General features: G+C 47.9%; 3 protein-coding genes across 5 annotated transcripts; 1 reads left to right on the top strand and 2 right to left on the bottom strand.

The window, feature by feature from the left end:
* The first annotated feature begins 2,725 nt into the window (after positions 1–2,725).
* On the top strand, positions 2,726–6,828 carry LOC123452200 (cysteine synthase). Of its 2 annotated transcripts, XM_045128812.1 has the most exons (11): positions 2,938–3,048; positions 3,161–3,221; positions 3,317–3,426; positions 3,546–3,603; positions 4,743–5,006; positions 5,110–5,247; positions 5,362–5,413; positions 5,719–5,798; positions 5,898–5,957; positions 6,123–6,203; positions 6,478–6,828. In XM_045128812.1, exons 2-11 carry the CDS (start codon positions 3,177–3,179, stop codon positions 6,565–6,567), a joined length of 978 nt encoding a protein of 325 aa, XP_044984747.1. In that variant the 5' UTR covers positions 2,938–3,048; positions 3,161–3,176; the 3' UTR covers positions 6,568–6,828. The 2 variants fall into 2 exon arrangements, with proteins under 2 accessions (XP_044984746.1, XP_044984747.1); XM_045128811.1 differs by having other exon boundaries at positions 2,726–3,048; positions 5,719–5,957.
* A 1,585-nt stretch (positions 6,829–8,413) lies between these two features.
* LOC123452202 (GATA zinc finger domain-containing protein 10-like) lies at positions 8,414–11,441 on the bottom strand. The gene is made up of 2 exons (XM_045128813.1): positions 11,285–11,441; positions 8,414–9,640 (listed from the first exon to the last, which is right to left on the bottom strand). The coding sequence occupies exons 1-2, from the start codon at positions 11,366–11,368 to the stop codon at positions 8,675–8,677; spliced, it is 1,050 nt and encodes a 349-aa protein (XP_044984748.1). The 5' UTR covers positions 11,369–11,441; the 3' UTR covers positions 8,414–8,674.
* A 2,216-nt stretch (positions 11,442–13,657) lies between these two features.
* On the bottom strand, positions 13,658–17,510 carry LOC123452199 (TATA-box-binding protein 2-like). Of its 2 annotated transcripts, XM_045128810.1 has the most exons (9): positions 17,174–17,504; positions 16,346–16,433; positions 15,619–15,690; positions 15,095–15,145; positions 14,970–15,014; positions 14,787–14,879; positions 14,550–14,651; positions 14,393–14,469; positions 14,116–14,161 (listed from the first exon to the last, which is right to left on the bottom strand). In XM_045128810.1, the coding sequence occupies exons 1-8, from the start codon at positions 17,248–17,250 to the stop codon at positions 14,395–14,397; spliced, it is 603 nt and encodes a 200-aa protein (XP_044984745.1). In that variant the 5' UTR covers positions 17,251–17,504; the 3' UTR covers positions 14,116–14,161; positions 14,393–14,394. The 2 variants fall into 2 exon arrangements, with proteins under 2 accessions (XP_044984744.1, XP_044984745.1); XM_045128809.1 differs by lacking the exon at positions 14,393–14,469 and having other exon boundaries at positions 13,658–14,161; positions 17,174–17,510.
* Between the last annotated feature and the right edge of the window lie 209 nt (positions 17,511–17,719).

The raw sequence follows: 17,719 nt of genomic DNA, 5'->3' as shown, positions 1-17,719 counted from the left end.
ATCTGCAACGCAAAAGCTAAAACGATTCGCTGCAAAAATTTTACCCGTACGCATCGCCTCCTCCCGTCGACCCTGGGCCACCCTGGCCTGTGCCCAGGCCGCCGCCACACCACTCGCCGCCGCGGCCGACCTCAACCGCCACCGCTGCCGATCTCAACCCACCCGCCTCCGCGGCCGTACCTCTCCCCGCTCACTGCCCCCGTCGCGGCGCTCGAGCGCATCGCGTCGACCCTGGGCCACCCTGGCCTGTGCCCAGGCCGCCGCCACACCACTCGCCGCCGCGGCCGACCTCAACCGCCACCGCTGCCGATCTCAACCCACCCGCCTCCGCGGCCGTACCTCTCCCCGCTCACTGCCCCCGTCGCGGCGCTCGAGCGCATCGCGTCGACCCTGGTCCACCCTGGCGTGTGCCCAGGCCACTGCCACACCACTCGCCGCCGTGACCGACCTCAACCACCACTGTTGTCGATCTCAACCCACCCGTCTCCGCGACCGTACCTCTCTCCGCTCACTGCCCCCATTGCGGCGCTCGAGCGCATCGCGTCGACCCTGGTCCACCCTGGCGTGTGCCCAGACCACTGTCACACCACTCGCCGCCGCGACCGACCTCAACCACCACTGTTGTCGATCTCAACCCACCCGTCTCCGCGGTCGTACCTCTCCCCGCTCACTGCCCCCGTTGCGGCGCTCGAGCGCATCGCGTCGACCCTGGTCCACCCTGGCGTGTGCCCAGACCACTGTCACACCACTCGCCGCCGCGACCGACCTCAACCACCACTGTTGTCGATCTCAACCCACCCGTCTCCGCGGCCGTACCTCTCCCCGCTCACTGCCCCCGTTGCGGCGCTCGAGCGCATCGCGTCGACCCTGGTCCACCCTGGCGTGTGCCCAGACCACTGTCACACCACTCGCCGCCGCGACCGACCTCAACCACCACTGTTGTCGATCTCAACCCACCCGTCTCCGCGGCCGTACCTCTCCCCGCTCACTGCCCCCGTTGCGGCGCTCGAGCACATCGCGTCGACCCTGGTCCACCCTGGCGTGTGCCCAGGCCGCTGCCACACCACTCGCCGCCGCGACCGACCTCAACCACCACTGTTGTCGATCTCAACCCACCCGCCTCCGCGGCCGTACCTCTACCCGCTTGTTGCCCCGTTCGGCGCTCGAGCACAGCTTCTGGATCAAATCAACGCGACAGCTACAGTGACCGGGGATGATGCGTCTGCTCGATGCGAACGGCGACAGCGCGGCGGAGCGAAGTACTTGCAGGTGGAGGCGGGCCTCCATGGCTCACACGGGGAACTCCGAGGTTATGGCGCGGCAACGGCGACTCCTTATGGCCAGATAGAGGCGCCTAACCCTTGCTCCCCTCATCGTATCCCCTCTTCCGGCAGGAACTCATCATCTGGTGAGATCCCCTCTCCATGCCTTCAACCGTGTGCCAAGCACCGGCAAGAAATTTTATTTTATGGGAATTTGTTTGCTGATGAATGAATGTATTGAATGTAAGATTGTATTGTTGTAGAGACAGAGAATGGAACACCATCTTCAGTTTGTCATCTGATCCCACATTCTCTACCCCATGAGTGAAATAAGATAACGGTTCATTGATTAATTCATGTAGCCTCTTTGTTTTGCTTTGTTTGTCCCGCTCAATTTCTCATCATGGTGGAATTAACAATGGATGGGTTGATTTTTCAACAAAATAGGATAGGACTGACTACATTAGTTAGTTAGCTTATTATTTTAATAAATCAAAATGATTATAAAAAGATTAAAAGCATGTGGTATTTTTTTCTCCCGTTGCAACGCACGGGCCCTTTTGCTAGTCAAATAATAAAACACATACACTCTCCGTTCAAAGATACAAGTCATAAGAACGGATATGTCTAGATGTGTTTTAGTTTTAAATACATCGTTTATTATCTATTTGTGCGACAAGTAATTTCGGACGAATGTATTATACAGTAACAACTGAGAGCAATTCCAAGCGGAGGCCCAAACGCACACCGGTTTTGTCTGCTTTTTATTCGTTTGGATCGCTCGTCCGTGTCCGCTTTTTTGTTTGGGTCCGCTGATGCACCCAGCTGAGACGGATGACGTGTTTTTTGACATGTCCGCCCGACATTCAATTCGGTCGAACATTTGGTGGGCGAGCTCCGGTTGCCTTGCACCTCCCGCCTCGCCTGCCCGCAGCCAGCTCGCCTTCGCCCGCCGCACAAGCGAGTTGCCCCATACCCACTGCGCCCGCAAGCCCGCCTCTGCCCTGCCCCGCAGCTGCCCGTGCACGTTGAGCTCGCCTCCATCCATCGTGAGCGCCATGCCCACGAGCACGTCGTCGCTCGCGCTCAGGCTCCGGTAGCACCTGCTCTGCGCGGGCACGAGACCGACAGACTCGCAGGATGGATGTAAGAGAAAGACAAAGACGGAATGGGCGGTTGGATGACATGTGGGGTAGGCAGGACATGCGACGGACACAAGGATAAAGAAGACGCAGAAAACGTTTGTTTTATGTCCGCCTCCGATCTAAATATGACCCGAATTTATGACCGAAATAGCTCGACGCGCACATGAATAATTTAAAATTAAATCTTTGTGTTGGGCCATCGTTTTTGTCTGCAAAGACCTAAAATAACATGGGCGAACGAAACGGTTGGAGTTGCTCTAAGTTTTCAACACATCTGCATTTATATAGAGAGTACTAAGTATGATGAATGCCATTGGGCAGCCGTCTCCTGCTGCTTCACTCAAGGCCGCCACGCCATCCACACATATCCGGCGGCGGCAAACGCCGTCCAGGTTCAACGAACGCCGTCCGTCGGGCCCGCCTGCAGCCGGACCCACCCGCAGCGTCACGGTCCACCGTGGACAGCGCCTCCCTGCCGGGCCGCCCTCCTCCGGCCCCAATCTCCTCCACCAACCTCGCCTGTATAAAGCCTCGCCGCCTCCGCCTGCTCCTCCTCCCACCACTTCCACGACAGGACAACCAGCAGCGGCCGCCACTTCGTCCACCTCCAGCTCCGGGAGGACCGCTTCGCTGCCAAATCGGTAACGCCGCCGTGAAAATCCCCCTCTTTCCCCGTCGCCCCACTCTTGGACTCGTGCGCCGGAGGGCAAAGCAGGGTTCTTGATTTGTTTTCTTCTCCTCTTGTGCGTGAAGCTCGTCGGGCGGCGGGATGGGGGAGGCTTCGACGCCGGCGATCGCCAGGGATGTCACCGAGGTGAGCCGATCCGTCTGCCTGGATGCGTCCGTGTTTGGGGATGGCCGGATTTGGTTTGGTGTGCTGATTTTTGTATTCCCTGTGTTGTGATGTAGCTGATCGGGAACACGCCGCTGGTGTACCTCAACAAGGTGACGGACGGGTGCGTGGGGCGCGTCGCCGCCAAGCTCGAGTCCATGGAGCCCTGCTCCAGCGTCAAGGACAGGTCTGCTGCCCTTTCCTTCTGGATCCCCATCCATGGCTGTCTTGTATGTGAGGACAGACAGAGGCTCCGGTCTTGATCCCTAGATTTGAGCTGAGGACTCGTTACTCGTGCTTGTGCAGGATTGGGTACAGCATGATCACCGACGCAGAGGAGAAGGGGTTCATCGTCCCAGGCAAGGTGGGTAAAATCGACCCCTACCCCCACTTTTGGTGCTTCCCCTGTTTTTCTTGTGCTCGGGTGATTTGGGAATGGTTCGGTGTCAAGAACGATGATTTGCGGCTCCTGAAATATAAGTAATTGTTACCGGTGATTCGACTTCACCGGCTTCAGTTAGTTCAGTAGAGAACAGAGGTCAAGGGAATTCAGCATCTCCTCTACTAGTCTCTTCTAATTGGGTTAACTAGTCAAAACGTATACAAAAGAAATGAAGGAATTGCCTCGTTCGGCGCTAGGAATTTTCCGCGCTTCTTTTCAGAGTTGCCATACCATACAATCTCTAATAGAAATAAGAATTATACAGTACTCCCTCCGTAAACTAATATAAGAGCATTTAGAACGCTACTCTAGTAATCTATAATCGCTCTTATATTACTTTACAGAGGGAGTGCTATATATCTGGCAGGTCTAGATGCTATGGTTCGTGTATAAGGCATTGATTTTGCAGTACTATTTGCTCTCTCCTGCACTAGCATCTAGTTGTTTGACTTGCACAGCTGCTTTGCGATGGCATTTACGTCAACCCTTCATCAACATATTGGCTCAGCTTTCACCTGAACCAAGTAGTAGTAATTTGGAGCCTCTTTGTTTAACACTCTACTTCATGATCCCTTTCATGCATGGTGATGTGATTTGCTGCCCTCTATTTGGCGCTAGGAATTTTTCGTGTTTCGTTTCAGGGTTGCCAGTTGACCAGTTCTACTAGAGTTATATATATTCCACGGTGGCTGGAATCTATGGCTCATTTATGTGGCCTTTATTTGTAGTATTATTCGTTTTCTCCTGCACCTAGTTGTTTGACTTGTCCAGCTGCTCTGCGTAAGCATTTACGTCAACCCCTTTACCAACATGTTGGTTCAGCTTTCAACTTACACCTGAACCAAGTATATTAATCTAGAGCCTCTCTATTTAATACTTCACCACGCCTTCCATGAATCATGATGTGCTGCCCCTTATTTGCAATCTTAAAAAATAATTGTGCACCTAGCCATTAGCAGGCACTTCCTGCAAACTTTTAGTAAAGCTATGTTTACTAAAAAAATCAGATAGCCACCATCTGATTTTGCTGATGTTTTCTTCTACATGTGAATGGTTTCCAGAGTGTGCTGATTGAGCCAACCAGTGGCAACACAGGCATTGGGCTGGCCTTCATGGCTGCTGCCAAGGGTTACAGACTTGTACTCACGATGCCCGCCTCCATGAGTATGGAGAGGAGAATCATCCTGAAGGCTTTTGGTGCTGAGCTGATCCTCACAGACCCACTCTTGGGGATGAAAGGAGCTGTCCAAAAGGCCGAAGAGCTGGCAGCGAAGACACCCAACTCATACATCCTTCAGCAATTTGAGAATGCTGCTAACCCAAAGGTGTAGCATAATTTTAACATTTATATCTACAGAACGTCTTTATGCCGGTGTTTGATGTTTGCCTCTGAGTTCCGAGTTCTCAGGTTTTAAATATTTCGTGCAGATTCACTATGAGACAACCGGACCTGAAATCTGGAAAGGCACAGGAGGAAAGATCGATGGCCTTGTTTCTGGCATTGGGACAGGTGGTACCATTACTGGATCTGGAAAATACCTCAAAGAGCAAAATCCTAATATCAAGGTAAGCATCAGAAAACATTTTGTATGGTACAATGTTTGCTGCCAGCAATGACTAACCAACATCTCTTCCTGTATGAGAAATAGTATCTGATTTTGTTGTATTTTCTTATTTAAGCTCTACGGCGTGGAGCCTACCGAGAGTGCTGTCTTAAATGGTGGAAAGCCTGGTAATGTTTCTTTCTGTATCAAGTTCCATTTGTTCTAATACATTCACTCATTAAATTCATCTCATAATATCCATCAACAAAAATGGTCGGGTCCTACAACCACAATCAGTAGAATGTCAAATATCTGAGTTTCTCTTTTCATTTGCCTTTGACTTGGAAATCTGAGTTTCTCTTTTAATATTAATTAATAAGAATGCTCTGATGGTTAACCATTTCCAACGTGTACCATTTCGCACCAAAAGTGTTCTGCTTTGGTTCTTGGCACTGCTTGTTCAGGACTAATAAGATTCAGCTATTCTGAGCAGGACCACACAAGATCCAAGGAATTGGAGCTGGTTTCATCCCTGGTGTCTTGGATGTTGACATCATTGATGAAACCGTACAGGTGAGAATAGAAGTTTGCTTGATTTTTCATGTTTGTCTTTCCATACGTCTGCATCTTTTACCCTGGTGTAACCTTTGGTCCGTCCAAATTGTCTGCCAGGTTTCAAGTGATGAGTCCATTGAGATGGCAAAGTCTCTTGCATTGAAAGAAGGATTGCTGGTGGGGTTTCTGTCCAACATTTATCTGTTTTATCTATCCAACAGTTATCTATTGCTGTTGGAGTATTAAGCAGTATCGTGCACACATCATTTTTATCCAACCTGTATGTATGGATCATTCAGATCAAATGTTTGCCTCAGCCATTGACTATATAAAAACTTGTAGGTTGGGATCTCTTCTGGTGCGGCTGCAGCTGCGGCAATCAAGGTTGCTCAGAGGCCTGAAAATGCAGGGAAACTCTTTGTTGTAAGTGACACATTTCCTCCTGGAAGTTTCTAGCATGACTCTACTTGAAGTCGTTCCTTCCCCATGCCGAAAATTCATCTGATATAATAAGCAAAGCACAAAGAAACTGATCTGATGAACTACAGATTTACATTTGAGTGCCCTATGTAGGGAGACATGTGCACTTGTCAACTCTCATACTGCAAACTGACCTATTCCACCAAGTGAAGAGATGCTGCCTTCTTGCAGCGATCTCCATGTTGTATCCCAATGCTGACATTTCACTCCTGTGTAGGTTGTATTCCCAAGCTTCGGAGAGCGCTACCTTTCGTCGGTGCTCTTCCACTCTATCAAGAAGGAGGCCGAGAGCATGGTGGTGGAGTGATCCCCGAGACTCCTCGAGCGCGCAAAGCTGTTTTCCGAAGCCAAATCCCTCCGTTCAAAGGAGCCCCTCTACAGAAATAAAAGCTTTTGCTGTCCCTGCTAGTGTTGGTCTGACATTTAAGCCCTTGCAAGTTTGAGTCCCACTTTGTGTAGCAAATGGGGAATACTCTGTGTTGGCCTTCTGGCGATTTGAATTACGTCTGCCCTGTATATTTGAATTCCATGTGTCAGCCAGTGTGCAATAAAGCATCATGGTGCCTTACATGTCAGGATCTTTGTTTCCTTTCCTAGTTTAAAAAAAATCATGAGCTCAGTTTAGAATGGCAATTAGGCAAAACCTGCTGTGTGGTTCAAGGAGAAGGAGGGGGTGGGTGACAGAATGTTGTGAATCATATGATGCTCCTGGCCCTTGCTTGCAGCTGCTATGCTAGGTTTTACAGGGCACAAAGGAGGTATTTACATGTGATCCAGGCTAGCTGCTAGGTTTCAATTGCTCTCAAAGTTGATTTCTGGTCAGTGTATGTACTGGCAGCATTGTTGCCAATGCCACACTGGAGTAGACATGATGCATTGATTTTTTAGGTACCTGGTAGTGCACTACTGCCCCAACCACATGTACCACGAGAGGCTTGACCATCTTCTACCATGAATGGGAGACAGGTAAGAAAAATATTGATGGTCTGGTGATGTTGAGTGCAACTGGTTTGGTTGACAACTTTGACATGTCTAGTGGTGAGTTTGTTATGTGCACATGGCTGATGGCTCTGCCCTGCCCATGTGGCACATGGAATTTATTTCATCAATCAAACAGTACTCTTTTTTCTTATTTTTGTTACAGGTACGACAAGCTAGGGCAATCCTGCTGGATCAGCACAAAATCCATCCATGGCCTTTTCACTGGTTGTTAACAGCTGCTGCACCAGGGAAGGGCAAAGAAGGAAAAGAAGAAGAAAAGAAAAACTATGCATGAGAGGAAGAAGGATTGGGGCTGAGCTTGTGCTACTGCTACTGCAAGCACACAAATGAGTTCAAAAAAATTGGGGGGCCTCAGCACAAGAGAGAGAGGCCCCATGAGATGAGCATGGCATGAATGATGATGCAAGAGGAAAGGTGGTCAACACCTTTCCTTGGCTTGTAGAGTGGGTGAGGAGGAAACAAGAAAGGACCTGCTGCATCTGCATCATGCATGGTCTATCATCACCACTCAGCATGAGTGAGTGGGTCACACCAAAGTTGTCTCTGAATTATGAGAGTGATGAGGGGCCTTTGCTGTCTGTGTCTGAACCTGCCTGCCCCATGGACTACTATTTGACCGCCCCATGGAAGCTCAAGAACTGAATCTCTTGCAGCATTGCTGCCAGCAGTGTCTAGATCTGCTGCCACAACTTTTATCAGTGGTTTGGAACTTCAGATTCTGCATGTGCAGGTAGCAGGAAAACACAAGGAAACATCTACTACTAACAATCTGCATAGAGATGTAGTACTAGTGCTACTATATTGGTCCTGTGTGGAACTTGAAGATTGCAGCAAAGAAAGGAAATATCCATCTCATTTGCACACCAGCAGAAGAAAAACCCAATGTAAACAAACAACTGTGAGCATGAACATGCACAACACATGAACTCCAGTAACCAGCATCCAGATCTTCTTATCTGCATGCCAAGTCCTGTTGTGTCATCATGCATGCTTCTCTTGCAAATCTAACAGCTAAACTAGATGAAACTCTGTTCCAGACTAGAAGTAGTCACCAACCAATGCCACAGGATCACAAGACGCAAAACAGCAGGGCTGTGCTCAGCTTCAGCCCTGGAGAAAAAGAACTCGGAAAAAAGGGTGACAGCAAAGCATAGCATAACATCGCAATATAATGGCGGGCATAATATTGTATCAACCAACCACAGGTGACGATGAATCCAGGACTAGAGAAAATGGTTCTCTCAAGCGAAAGACTGACTGCTAGAGCTAACAAGGAGTTTCAACTGAGACCTAACCGGATTTTCGCGTCCGATTCTTTCCTCCTGACTGATGATCTACATGACTACGACCCCAATGGCCTCTAAGACCCGACGCGACAGACTCGGGAGATGCTCCTGACCACCGGCACAAGCTCACATATCCGAGTGCGAGTGCGAGTGCGAGTGCGAGTGCTCGTTCTCGTTCTCGTTCTCGTTCTCGACACTCATCCTCATCTGCATCACCTTCTTGTGAGAATTGGAGTGCATGAAGCTCACGAAGGTTGGGCTGTTGGCGGGCCTGTACTCCGGCAGCAGCCTGCCGGACTTGTACCTCACGCCGCACGCGTTGCATAGGGTCTTGGGCCCTAGAGGGCCGCTCCTCCACTGCGGTGTTGTGTGGGACAGGCAATGGGTGCACCGCTTCACTTCCTCCTCCAGTGGGACCTCCTCATTCACATATGTCTTCTTGGTCCTCCTCTTGCCCTGCTCGTCCACAAATGAGATCTTCTTGATCCTCTTCTTCTCCTGTGGAGGCTCCTCATCATCTCCATAATATGTGGTCTTCTTGATCTTCCTCTTATCCTGCCCCCTTCCATGATCTTGTTCTTCATCAACTTGTTGGCCGCAGCGCTCCAGTTTGATGAACCCGTTCCGTGCCTTGAGCCTCAGGCTACACTTGTTGCACAATAATGCCCCTGATGGACTGCCCTGCCACTGCTGTGATGTTTGGTCGGACAAACAAATGCTACACCTCATCACCACCTGCTCTTGCTTGACCTGCACTGTATAGGGCTTATATTCTTCCTCGTGTTGCTGCTCCTGTTTTTGGACAAGTTCTTGGTCCTTGTCTTTCTTGGGGAGGATGAGCTCACTCTCTGCTAGCCAGTGCTTCTGATCAAGTAGTAGCGGTGGCTCAACAATCAGCGTGAAATATTCTTCATCACTATCTCTTATGACAGAGGCCAGGCTTCTCTTCTTTCTTCTGGGATTGGAAGATGAAGGATGTGGCAGCTTCGGGTTTACAGATGCTTGTTCTTCGGAGACAGAGTAGGATGCAGGGTTAGACAAGCAGTCCTCTAAATAGATGGAGAGCCACTCTGTGCTGCTGTCTTCACTTTCCTGCAGATCAAAAGAGTAGAACGGCACGTTTAGACAAAATGGCCAAACTGATTGTCTAAGAATATATTACTAAATTGAACGGAATTACACAGTTGCAAGGAAATCTACTTTTCACAGAGGTCATGTTCTACGTTTTTGCCAAGAAACAAGCATGTGAAGATGAGTAAAATGAAAGGAATGCATAGTAAGGCTTAATCGACTAGGGAGTGCCGTTAACAATATGGTTCCCAAACAAAGAGGAGCAGAAGAATGGAGCAACATATTTGCATAACAACAGATTACTGAAGAAAACTACTATCGAAGAACAAACAATCCTGCGGTCAACATTTTCTTTTCCCTTTTGAACTAATCCCTCAAGTCCACACCAACAATAGAAAAAATTGCTTTGGGGAATTTGCATTGGCAAATGACACTCTGAGTTCATGAAAAGAATGTAGATTCCAATGGCAAGTTAATTTACTGGAACGGAAATAAAATTCATGCTTCAGCCACAAATGCAATTAAACACCATGGCAGTTTCTCACATCAGGATGCAATTAAACAGTTCAGTGGGAGACCAGCTTCAGTCAAACGCTGAATGTGAGGAACATAACTGATGAATATCATAATAATAAGTGATGCAATGGAAAGATGTTTCCTTGAACCCTTCCAAGGAGTTACAGACCAAAGCTGAAGAACCCTTGAGGCAAAACTGATATGCTGACTCCCATCATCACCGTTTCCAGTCCTAAAGTTTTCCACCCGAATCGATACAAAACCCAGCTACAATATCTCCGTCGCAATCTTGCATACGCATCGTCACACAGCGGCCAAAGGGATATTAACAGTGGACGCGCCTACGCAACGACAATGACAGGGGGTAACGAACGTAGGCACATCGACATTGATTCAAGGCCATAAGGGCGGGCACACGCATCGCTTTCCCTCTTCCTTCCGTGACATCACAACGAAAGGGAAACACATAATATACTTATTTTCCCCAGTGGATAACTGAAAGAACTTGGTGAGCCTGACATGAACCCTAGGTGGATAAAAACAACAACTATTGCACATTCGCTGACAACCCCCCCCCCCCCCCCCCCCCACCTTGGGGGGCAGTTACCATTGTTGAATTGCTCCCGAAACTCAAAACCTCTTCCCTCCAACCAAAGCAATATTTGTGCTAATAATAGACGCAAACGCGGACAGAGAAAGGGCTCCTCATCGGGACAGGACCAGAACAGTAAAAGCAACCCAGGAACAGAGCCGGCATTTCCTTTTTCCCCTTTGCGTTCCAAACATTCAAGGAAAAATAAAAAACCCATCCCAACAATTACTAAAACCTAGGGTTCAAGCGCAATTACCCCGGGGAATTTGTTTATTTACAGCCTAAACCCCGCATAATTCTTGGAACAGGCGGCGGCGCCGCCGCCTGAACCTCTGCGGAAGCGCAGACCCAGGGGCAGACAACATCCAGGAAGGCATTGAAAAGCCAAGAACCCCCGGCTGCCTGGCACCTTCGCTCCCAACGGAGCAACCGAAGCCCCCGGTTCTTGGCCGGGCGAGGCCTAGAGGAACCGGCCCTGCTCGCGGGGGGAGCAAAGTGCAAGCAATCAACCGGGGGGAGGGGGAGGGGGTGGAGGGGGGGAAGGAAAAGAAACCGACCGTGGCGGGCTCGTGGGGGAACATGTCGCCGAGGGCGGCGGCCGCCGCCGCCGCCGCCGCATTCGGTGGGTGGTGCACGTCCATGGCCCGCCGCCCCCAAGACGGAGGAGGGAGAGGAGATAGAGAGGGGGGAGGGGGGAGGGTAGGGATTCCGCAAGCTTTTCTTTGGTGCCCCAAGCGGAGGTTTTTATGGGGAAGAGGGGAGGAAAAAGGAGGGCGCGTTGGGTTGGGGTTACGATTGGGGGGGGGAAAAAGGGCCGGTTTTTACCACCCTGCCGCGACGGCGAGGCCCAGGGGAAAAAGTTGCCTCCTTTGCTTCTTCATTTGCTTAGCCCTGAGGTTTTAGGGTTTGTTGTTGCTTACATTCAGAAGGGGGAAAAAAAAGGGAAGATTTGTTTGTATGTCTGTGTGCGTGCTTCACATGACAGTTGTGTTTGGGTTGTTGTCGGGTTCGTCCGTCCTGGAGTGCGCGATGTAAGACGAGATGGGGTGGTGTTTGTGAGGTTCGACTCGAGGAAGAACGGATTCCGTGGAGGTTCGACTCGGTTATGGAAATGCGTTTGGTGGGTTTCTTTTTATGCAATTCTCACGGAAAAATGGTTTTGGGGCATGCTTTGCATGATGTAATATGTGTTTTTTTTTGTCTGGCCGACAGGGTTGTTTCTTAGGATTCTGATGGTTACGTCTAGGTAAATTCGACATGGTCAAATATTCCGATTGGTTGTCGTGGGGTTTTATGTATCCTTGATAAAGATCATAGAGTACTCTTGCGAGGTTCGCCTCGGGGAATATCCATGGGGGTTAGGGCATTTCGAACGTGGTGCATCAAAACGTTGCTAAATGCCCGGACACTTGATCTCATCCAACGTTGTGCATCCAACGGTCGCGGGTCGGTCCGCACGTCCAAAAATTCCACAAAACCAGAACCAAAGCTGCGAGTGCTTTGTGGATGCGTGAATAGCCGTCACGTAGGCGTCTGACACCCACGGTCCACACAAAAAACTCATTCTGAGCCCCGCTTTGTCACTCCGCTCCTTCGCCCTTGCTTTTTATTCGTGCAATCCTAGACTGTTGCCATCTTTGTACCACCCACTCCGCGGTTCCACCTACCTGTCGGCCCTGACTTACCTACGCCTCTCTTCCACCCCTGGCCCGTTCGCTGCCCAGGGTACCTTCCACCCGTGCATATTGTTATCCATGGCGGACACCACATCCGGTAAGTGTTCGGCCAAGTGATTTAGCCAAATTTACTTATCTTTTTGTTGTTTACTTTGAAGCAAACATGATGAACACGACAACGTTTGAAGAATTTATCCAGATGCATCAATAGATTCATCATTGAGCAACTCATAAGCAACTTAATGATCTAGCTGGCCATTTGCGGGCACTCCAGGGGGCAAAAAATGTGTCTGAGTAAGTTGAACTAAAATTCGAACTATTTTACCGCAAAACTTCATATTTTGAATTGTAATAATTATATTTGAATTACCGTTGCATTGACATTTTTGCACATCGTGATCATGGGCGAATGACTATATTTATCTTAAATATTTCGAGTGTTTCGGACGTGTGAAAAAAGTGGACGGACATTTGGTGCATCGGGTTGGATGCCCTTAAGGAAGCGATTTTTGCCAGATATGGTGATGCATCCAATGATCTCTGAATAAATGTGCATGATAAATGCATTTTAAATTAGCAGCAAAAAATTGTATAGTACCATCAGAGTTCCGATTTTTATTTAAGATAAATCAACACGATATATAGCATATTCTTAATTATTACTTCACCGAGAAGTTTCTTCTATAACAAGCAGGCTGTTACTATTATTATATTATTAATGTATACCGAATCGGGGTTTGAATTTAAATCCTGCAAGAATATATATATATATATATATATATATATATATATATATATATATATATATATATATATATATATATATATATGGTGGTATCTTCTCATGAATGAATCGGGATTAATGGAGAAATCTGGAGCGTATCTTTGGTTCGATCTGCTGCTCCTTTGGCCGGTTTTGCATTACATTTATTCTTGTGTCGGCCGTATGAGCTAGGACAGTAAACACGACTTCAACTTTTCGTACTGCTTTCCCTCCATCCCTCCCTCACTTTCATGACACGAAACGCAACGCAAGCAGAGAGAGAGGGGCCAAACTTGTGTGAACCGCACAACCCCTACTTCGAGGCTGATGCTGTGAATTGCTCTCCATGCTGTCATGCATTTTCTTGTGCAACTTTTCTTGCTTTTGTGGGTTTTATTATAACTTTACTACCATTGTCTTCAATGCTGGTGATTCTGGTTGAAAAGGGGAGGTGAAGAAAAAAAGGCAAAGCATGATGCTGATGACACACATTACAGATTTTTTCGGCAGATGTTAAATGTCCGATTCACAATGTTCTTACAGAAATGACATGGTTTGAGATAACAACAAAGGGATGGAAAAACACATACGAAATCTTGCTATTTGGATTGACATAAAAGCCCTCCTTTTAACAGGGCGCAACGCGTCTACAAGTAGATATACATCAGCGGGCCTTTTTTTCCATCATCAGGAGAAAGAAAAGGCTTTAGAAATCCAGGAGCAAAATTTGCTTGGGTTTTACTCGACTTCCACAGAGTGCTTCAAGTGAGGAACGACAACATAATAGACCTGCGATGATCAACCATGATCCATCACAAAAAGAAGACCCTAGTCGGTTACGACACCAGGTGCTCCTAATCTGATGGACAGTATATATATATATATATATATAGGTTCCACCGGAAGGAAGACGGGCTATGCCTTATAGACTCTTTGCGAGGTTGGAGCAGGCAGCAAGCAACAATATCTCCAATTCTGCTTACTTCCAAAGTCACCTGCACATAGAAGAGACAGCGCCCGCACTATTAGTTTCTCAAAGTAGCCACTCATCGCAGCCCAGGAAACACCGCAAACAAATAGTAGTATAGAACAAGCACCGGGAGGCACTGAGTAGCAAAAAGGACAAATCCACCTTTAGTGGCCCAACTTGTCAATGGAACATGGCATTTCCTATCCTATTCCCAACATAGCAATGTCCATTAAGCATGCACTCGCAGGAATTATACCATCATTGCTGCACTTTTCTGAACTCTGTGAGGACAGGATATATGTTCTCGAAGGCAGTGTATGTCTCTTCTCTCACCTACAAAGCGAATAGCTTAGAAATACCATCATTACTGAGTAATAGAGAAACCCACGGGGCCACGGGAAAGGACTACCAACCTTTGCTCCGGTCAGAACAATCTTGCCTGAAACAAAAATTAAGAGGACAATCTTCGGCTGCCTCATCCGGTAAATCAGACCAGGAAATAGCTCTGGCTCATACTGTCAAGCAACCATATAAAACATCAGTTCCAAAACAAGGAAATAGAGAAGTTCCGAGGAAGAAAGATAAAAATATCATATATACTAACATGATAAAATAGTGCTAGCAGAACAAAATTCAACTTAGTAGCTTACACTTGAGAAAGCACCATGAGAATATGCGAGGCCCTCAAGCCTGATAGGGAATTTGACATCACAAGAGGCAACTATATTCTGGATCTTGAAGTCCTGACATACAGAATTAACAATAGTTCAGCAATCAAACAAGTATCAAGGGATGAACATGCACACTTTACAAGTACTCTATATGATGTGCACCTTGAATTTTGCAGGAAAGCCAAGCTTCTGGATTATACGAGCATACTGAAAAAAGGAACACATATACAATTTGAGAACTTTTCACCTCTCTGATATGTATGGAAGGAAAGAAAGCTACACAATACCTTTCTGGCTGCGAGCTTAGATTGCTGTTCGCTTTTTGCTCCAGTGCAAACCTGATAAGTGATAACACAGCAACAGGATACTTTGCATCAGGGTGTAATTAAGAGGATAAGACCATAACTGTGGTATAACTATCAAATTCACTTTCCCAGAAAATGTTAACAAAGGCCACTGAATCAAAGCATTTTTGCAGGTTTCCATAGAAGCGAATGGGATCAACTGATACCCTTGAACTCAAGTATCAATCCAATCTCAACAAACCTTTGTTTTATTTTCCAATGGCTGAAGACGATATTTAGAAGACATTTACTCATTAAAAAAAAAGTCTGCCATGTTAGAGACAAATATGTAGTGAAACCTAACCGCTTAGTGTCCATGGGGAATTTGCATTGAATTTCAACAGTCAGATGACTACCACATGAATAGCTACTCATATGCACGTACAATACCAGCTCCAACGTCATTAAATATAATAGAACTACAAAATAACATATTCAGCATCAGATGTACATGAACTTGGCCTTACCATTTTTCCTGAGGCAAATATCAATGCGGTAGTTTTTGGTTCTCTTATCCGCATGATAACCGCAGCAAAACGCTGTTCAAAATAGAATGTCAGCAAAGCAAAGCATAACATATACGCTGCTTGCATCCGAACAGCAAAAGACAGAGCAAATGTTTGATCAAAGGATATCAACTAGTTCATGGTCAAATGATTTGTTTTCACCAAATAAATTTTACATAATAGAAGAGATCATACTAACTTAGAAATAGTACCGATTATCACATACAAGTGCAGGTTTTGAACAGCATTAACTTATTTAGTAAATATCTCTAAAAACACTTTATTAAGTAAAGCACAGAATAGAGCAGAGCAGCCATGTATCATCAATTCATAACCTTACCCTCATGCTAAAGCCTAAAAGTAGGCAGGTAGACAGTCTCAACTCACCATTGGATCAAAAACTATTTAATAAGCTATAGTTCTCTAATTTCTCAGCGAATGAGCACAAATACAAAAGGGTCCACAAAAGAACCCATGTACAAGGTATCTACTCTTACCAAGCTATCAACCGTCTACACAGCAGGATTGACAATGCTAAAATAGACTTGTTGATGCTAGCAAAGTGATGAAACTTAAATTGTTTTGGAAGTTTAACACCAGAAACCAGACAACACACAGTATTCACGAAACCTCCAAGCATAGCATTGCAAGGCCAGTATAGTAAGAGAAAAAGCAAACAAGATTTCACCTTGGGGTTATACTCTGCATTGCGTGCCTGGAGAGCTATAGCTTTGAGGTCCAATTTACAGTCCAGGTTGACCGTCGACACAATATTCCTGTCATCAGACCAAACAAAAGAAAGCAGGGTACACCCAGCGGCGTTAAAATTTGGTACTTGGGGTAGGAAAAGGGGCCACATCACAGGACCAAGCTGTCACAGAGTGTATAACTTGGCATGCTAGACTAACTGCACAGCAAGTAAACGCAACACATTGATCAGAATGACCCATTTTAAGAGCTGGCAACGAACGGCGCAGAAAACTTTCACATGCCCTTTGCGTTAACCTATCCATACCCAGCACTTGTTTTGTTCTTTTTCTGTACAGATTGTTGGCAGCGCATCTCGGTGGACCTTTACACCCCCACTGAGCCCTCTTCACCAGCACTCAAAGTCTCAAAGTACTACCACCATGCATCTTGCATTCCATAGCAATTAAGCGGCATGGATTTCAAAATCCGGTGACCTCCGACACGAACTACGACCGGGATACCCTCGCCATTTACTTTTTTTTTACTATGTGAACCCGGCCTCAATACCGGTCGGTTTATGCTCCTATATAGGGTCCAAATTACGACGACGTCACGGATCTCATCAAAAATTCCGGGTTTCATTTGATATCCAGGCCTCTACCGAAGCTCCCGTAGCCGTCCTCCTCTGGAATCCGAACCCCGAAATGGGACCGAACCCCGCGGCGCCCGGCTGCATCGAGCAATGAACCCACCCTCGCAAAGGGGAACCGAGCCCCGGCCGGGGAACGCGAGAGAGGTGGTGGGGGCGGGGGCGGGGTGGACTTACTGGAGCGTGGGGACGATGCCGGAGGGGTGCTTGGACAGATCCACCGGCTGGCTCCCCTCCAGCGCCGCCTCCGCCATCCACCGGCCCCCGGAAACGGCCGCCGCTGGCCCCGGCCCCCGGCGAGGGAGGAGGAGGCGGTGGCGTGGGCGTGATTTCCCGCGGTGGAGGCTGGGTTCGAAATCCGCCGAGTTTTATAGAGATCGCGGGGAGGGGGGAGGGGATCGGAGGCTGGATGGATCGTCTAGGGTTTGGTCTGGTCTGGTCGTCGGCCTTCCGCGAGGTTGGTGCGGGGTGGGGTGGGGTGGGGGTGGGGGTATGCGGAGGGGAGGGGTGCTACGGGAAGCAGGCGGTTGTTGCGGGGCGCGGGTATTTATAGGCCCCGGGGAGGTGACCGGCTGTGGCCCTGCTTCCCAAACTCGTTTCCTTGTCCGATGACTTTTCTCTATCAAAGTGCCCCTGCGTTGCATCGGGTTAAAATATCTAATTTTTGGATCGTGAATTTTGTATTCGAGAAGTCCCCCCTCCCTCTTCCCTCGTGTCCTCCAT

Source organism: Hordeum vulgare, chromosome 5H (assembly GCF_904849725.1).
Source record: "Hordeum vulgare subsp. vulgare chromosome 5H, MorexV3_pseudomolecules_assembly, whole genome shotgun sequence".
In the NCBI taxonomy this organism is placed as follows: Eukaryota; Viridiplantae; Streptophyta; class Magnoliopsida; order Poales; family Poaceae; genus Hordeum; species Hordeum vulgare.
Note: the sequence above shows the minus strand (reverse complement) of the source record. Positions and strands in the feature narration are given on the sequence as shown.

Coding starts and splice junctions, on each gene's coding strand:
- LOC123452200 (XM_045128811.1), top strand. CDS start 3,177: ATGGGGGAGGCTTCGACGCCGGCGATCGCCAGGGATGTCACCGAG. Junction 5,007..5,109: donor AGAATGCTGCTAACCCAAAG/GTGTAGCATAAT, acceptor TATTTCGTGCAG/ATTCACTATGAGACAACCGG. Junction 5,414..5,718: donor CTTAAATGGTGGAAAGCCTG/GTAATGTTTCTT, acceptor TATTCTGAGCAG/GACCACACAAGATCCAAGGA.
- LOC123452199 (XM_045128809.1), bottom strand. CDS start 17,250: ATGGCGGAGGCGGCGCTGGAGGGGAGCCAGCCGGTGGATCTGTCCAAG. Junction 15,146..15,618: donor TATTTGCCTCAGGAAAAATG/GTAAGGCCAAGT, acceptor ATCACTTATCAG/GTTTGCACTGGAGCAAAAAG. Junction 15,015..15,094: donor CTAAGCTCGCAGCCAGAAAG/GTATTGTGTAGC, acceptor TCCTTTTTTCAG/TATGCTCGTATAATCCAGAA.
- LOC123452202 (XM_045128813.1), bottom strand. CDS start 11,368: ATGGACGTGCACCACCCACCGAATGCGGCGGCGGCGGCGGCGGCCGCC. Junction 9,641..11,284: donor TCCCCCACGAGCCCGCCACG/GTCGGTTTCTTT, acceptor TTTGATCTGCAG/GAAAGTGAAGACAGCAGCAC.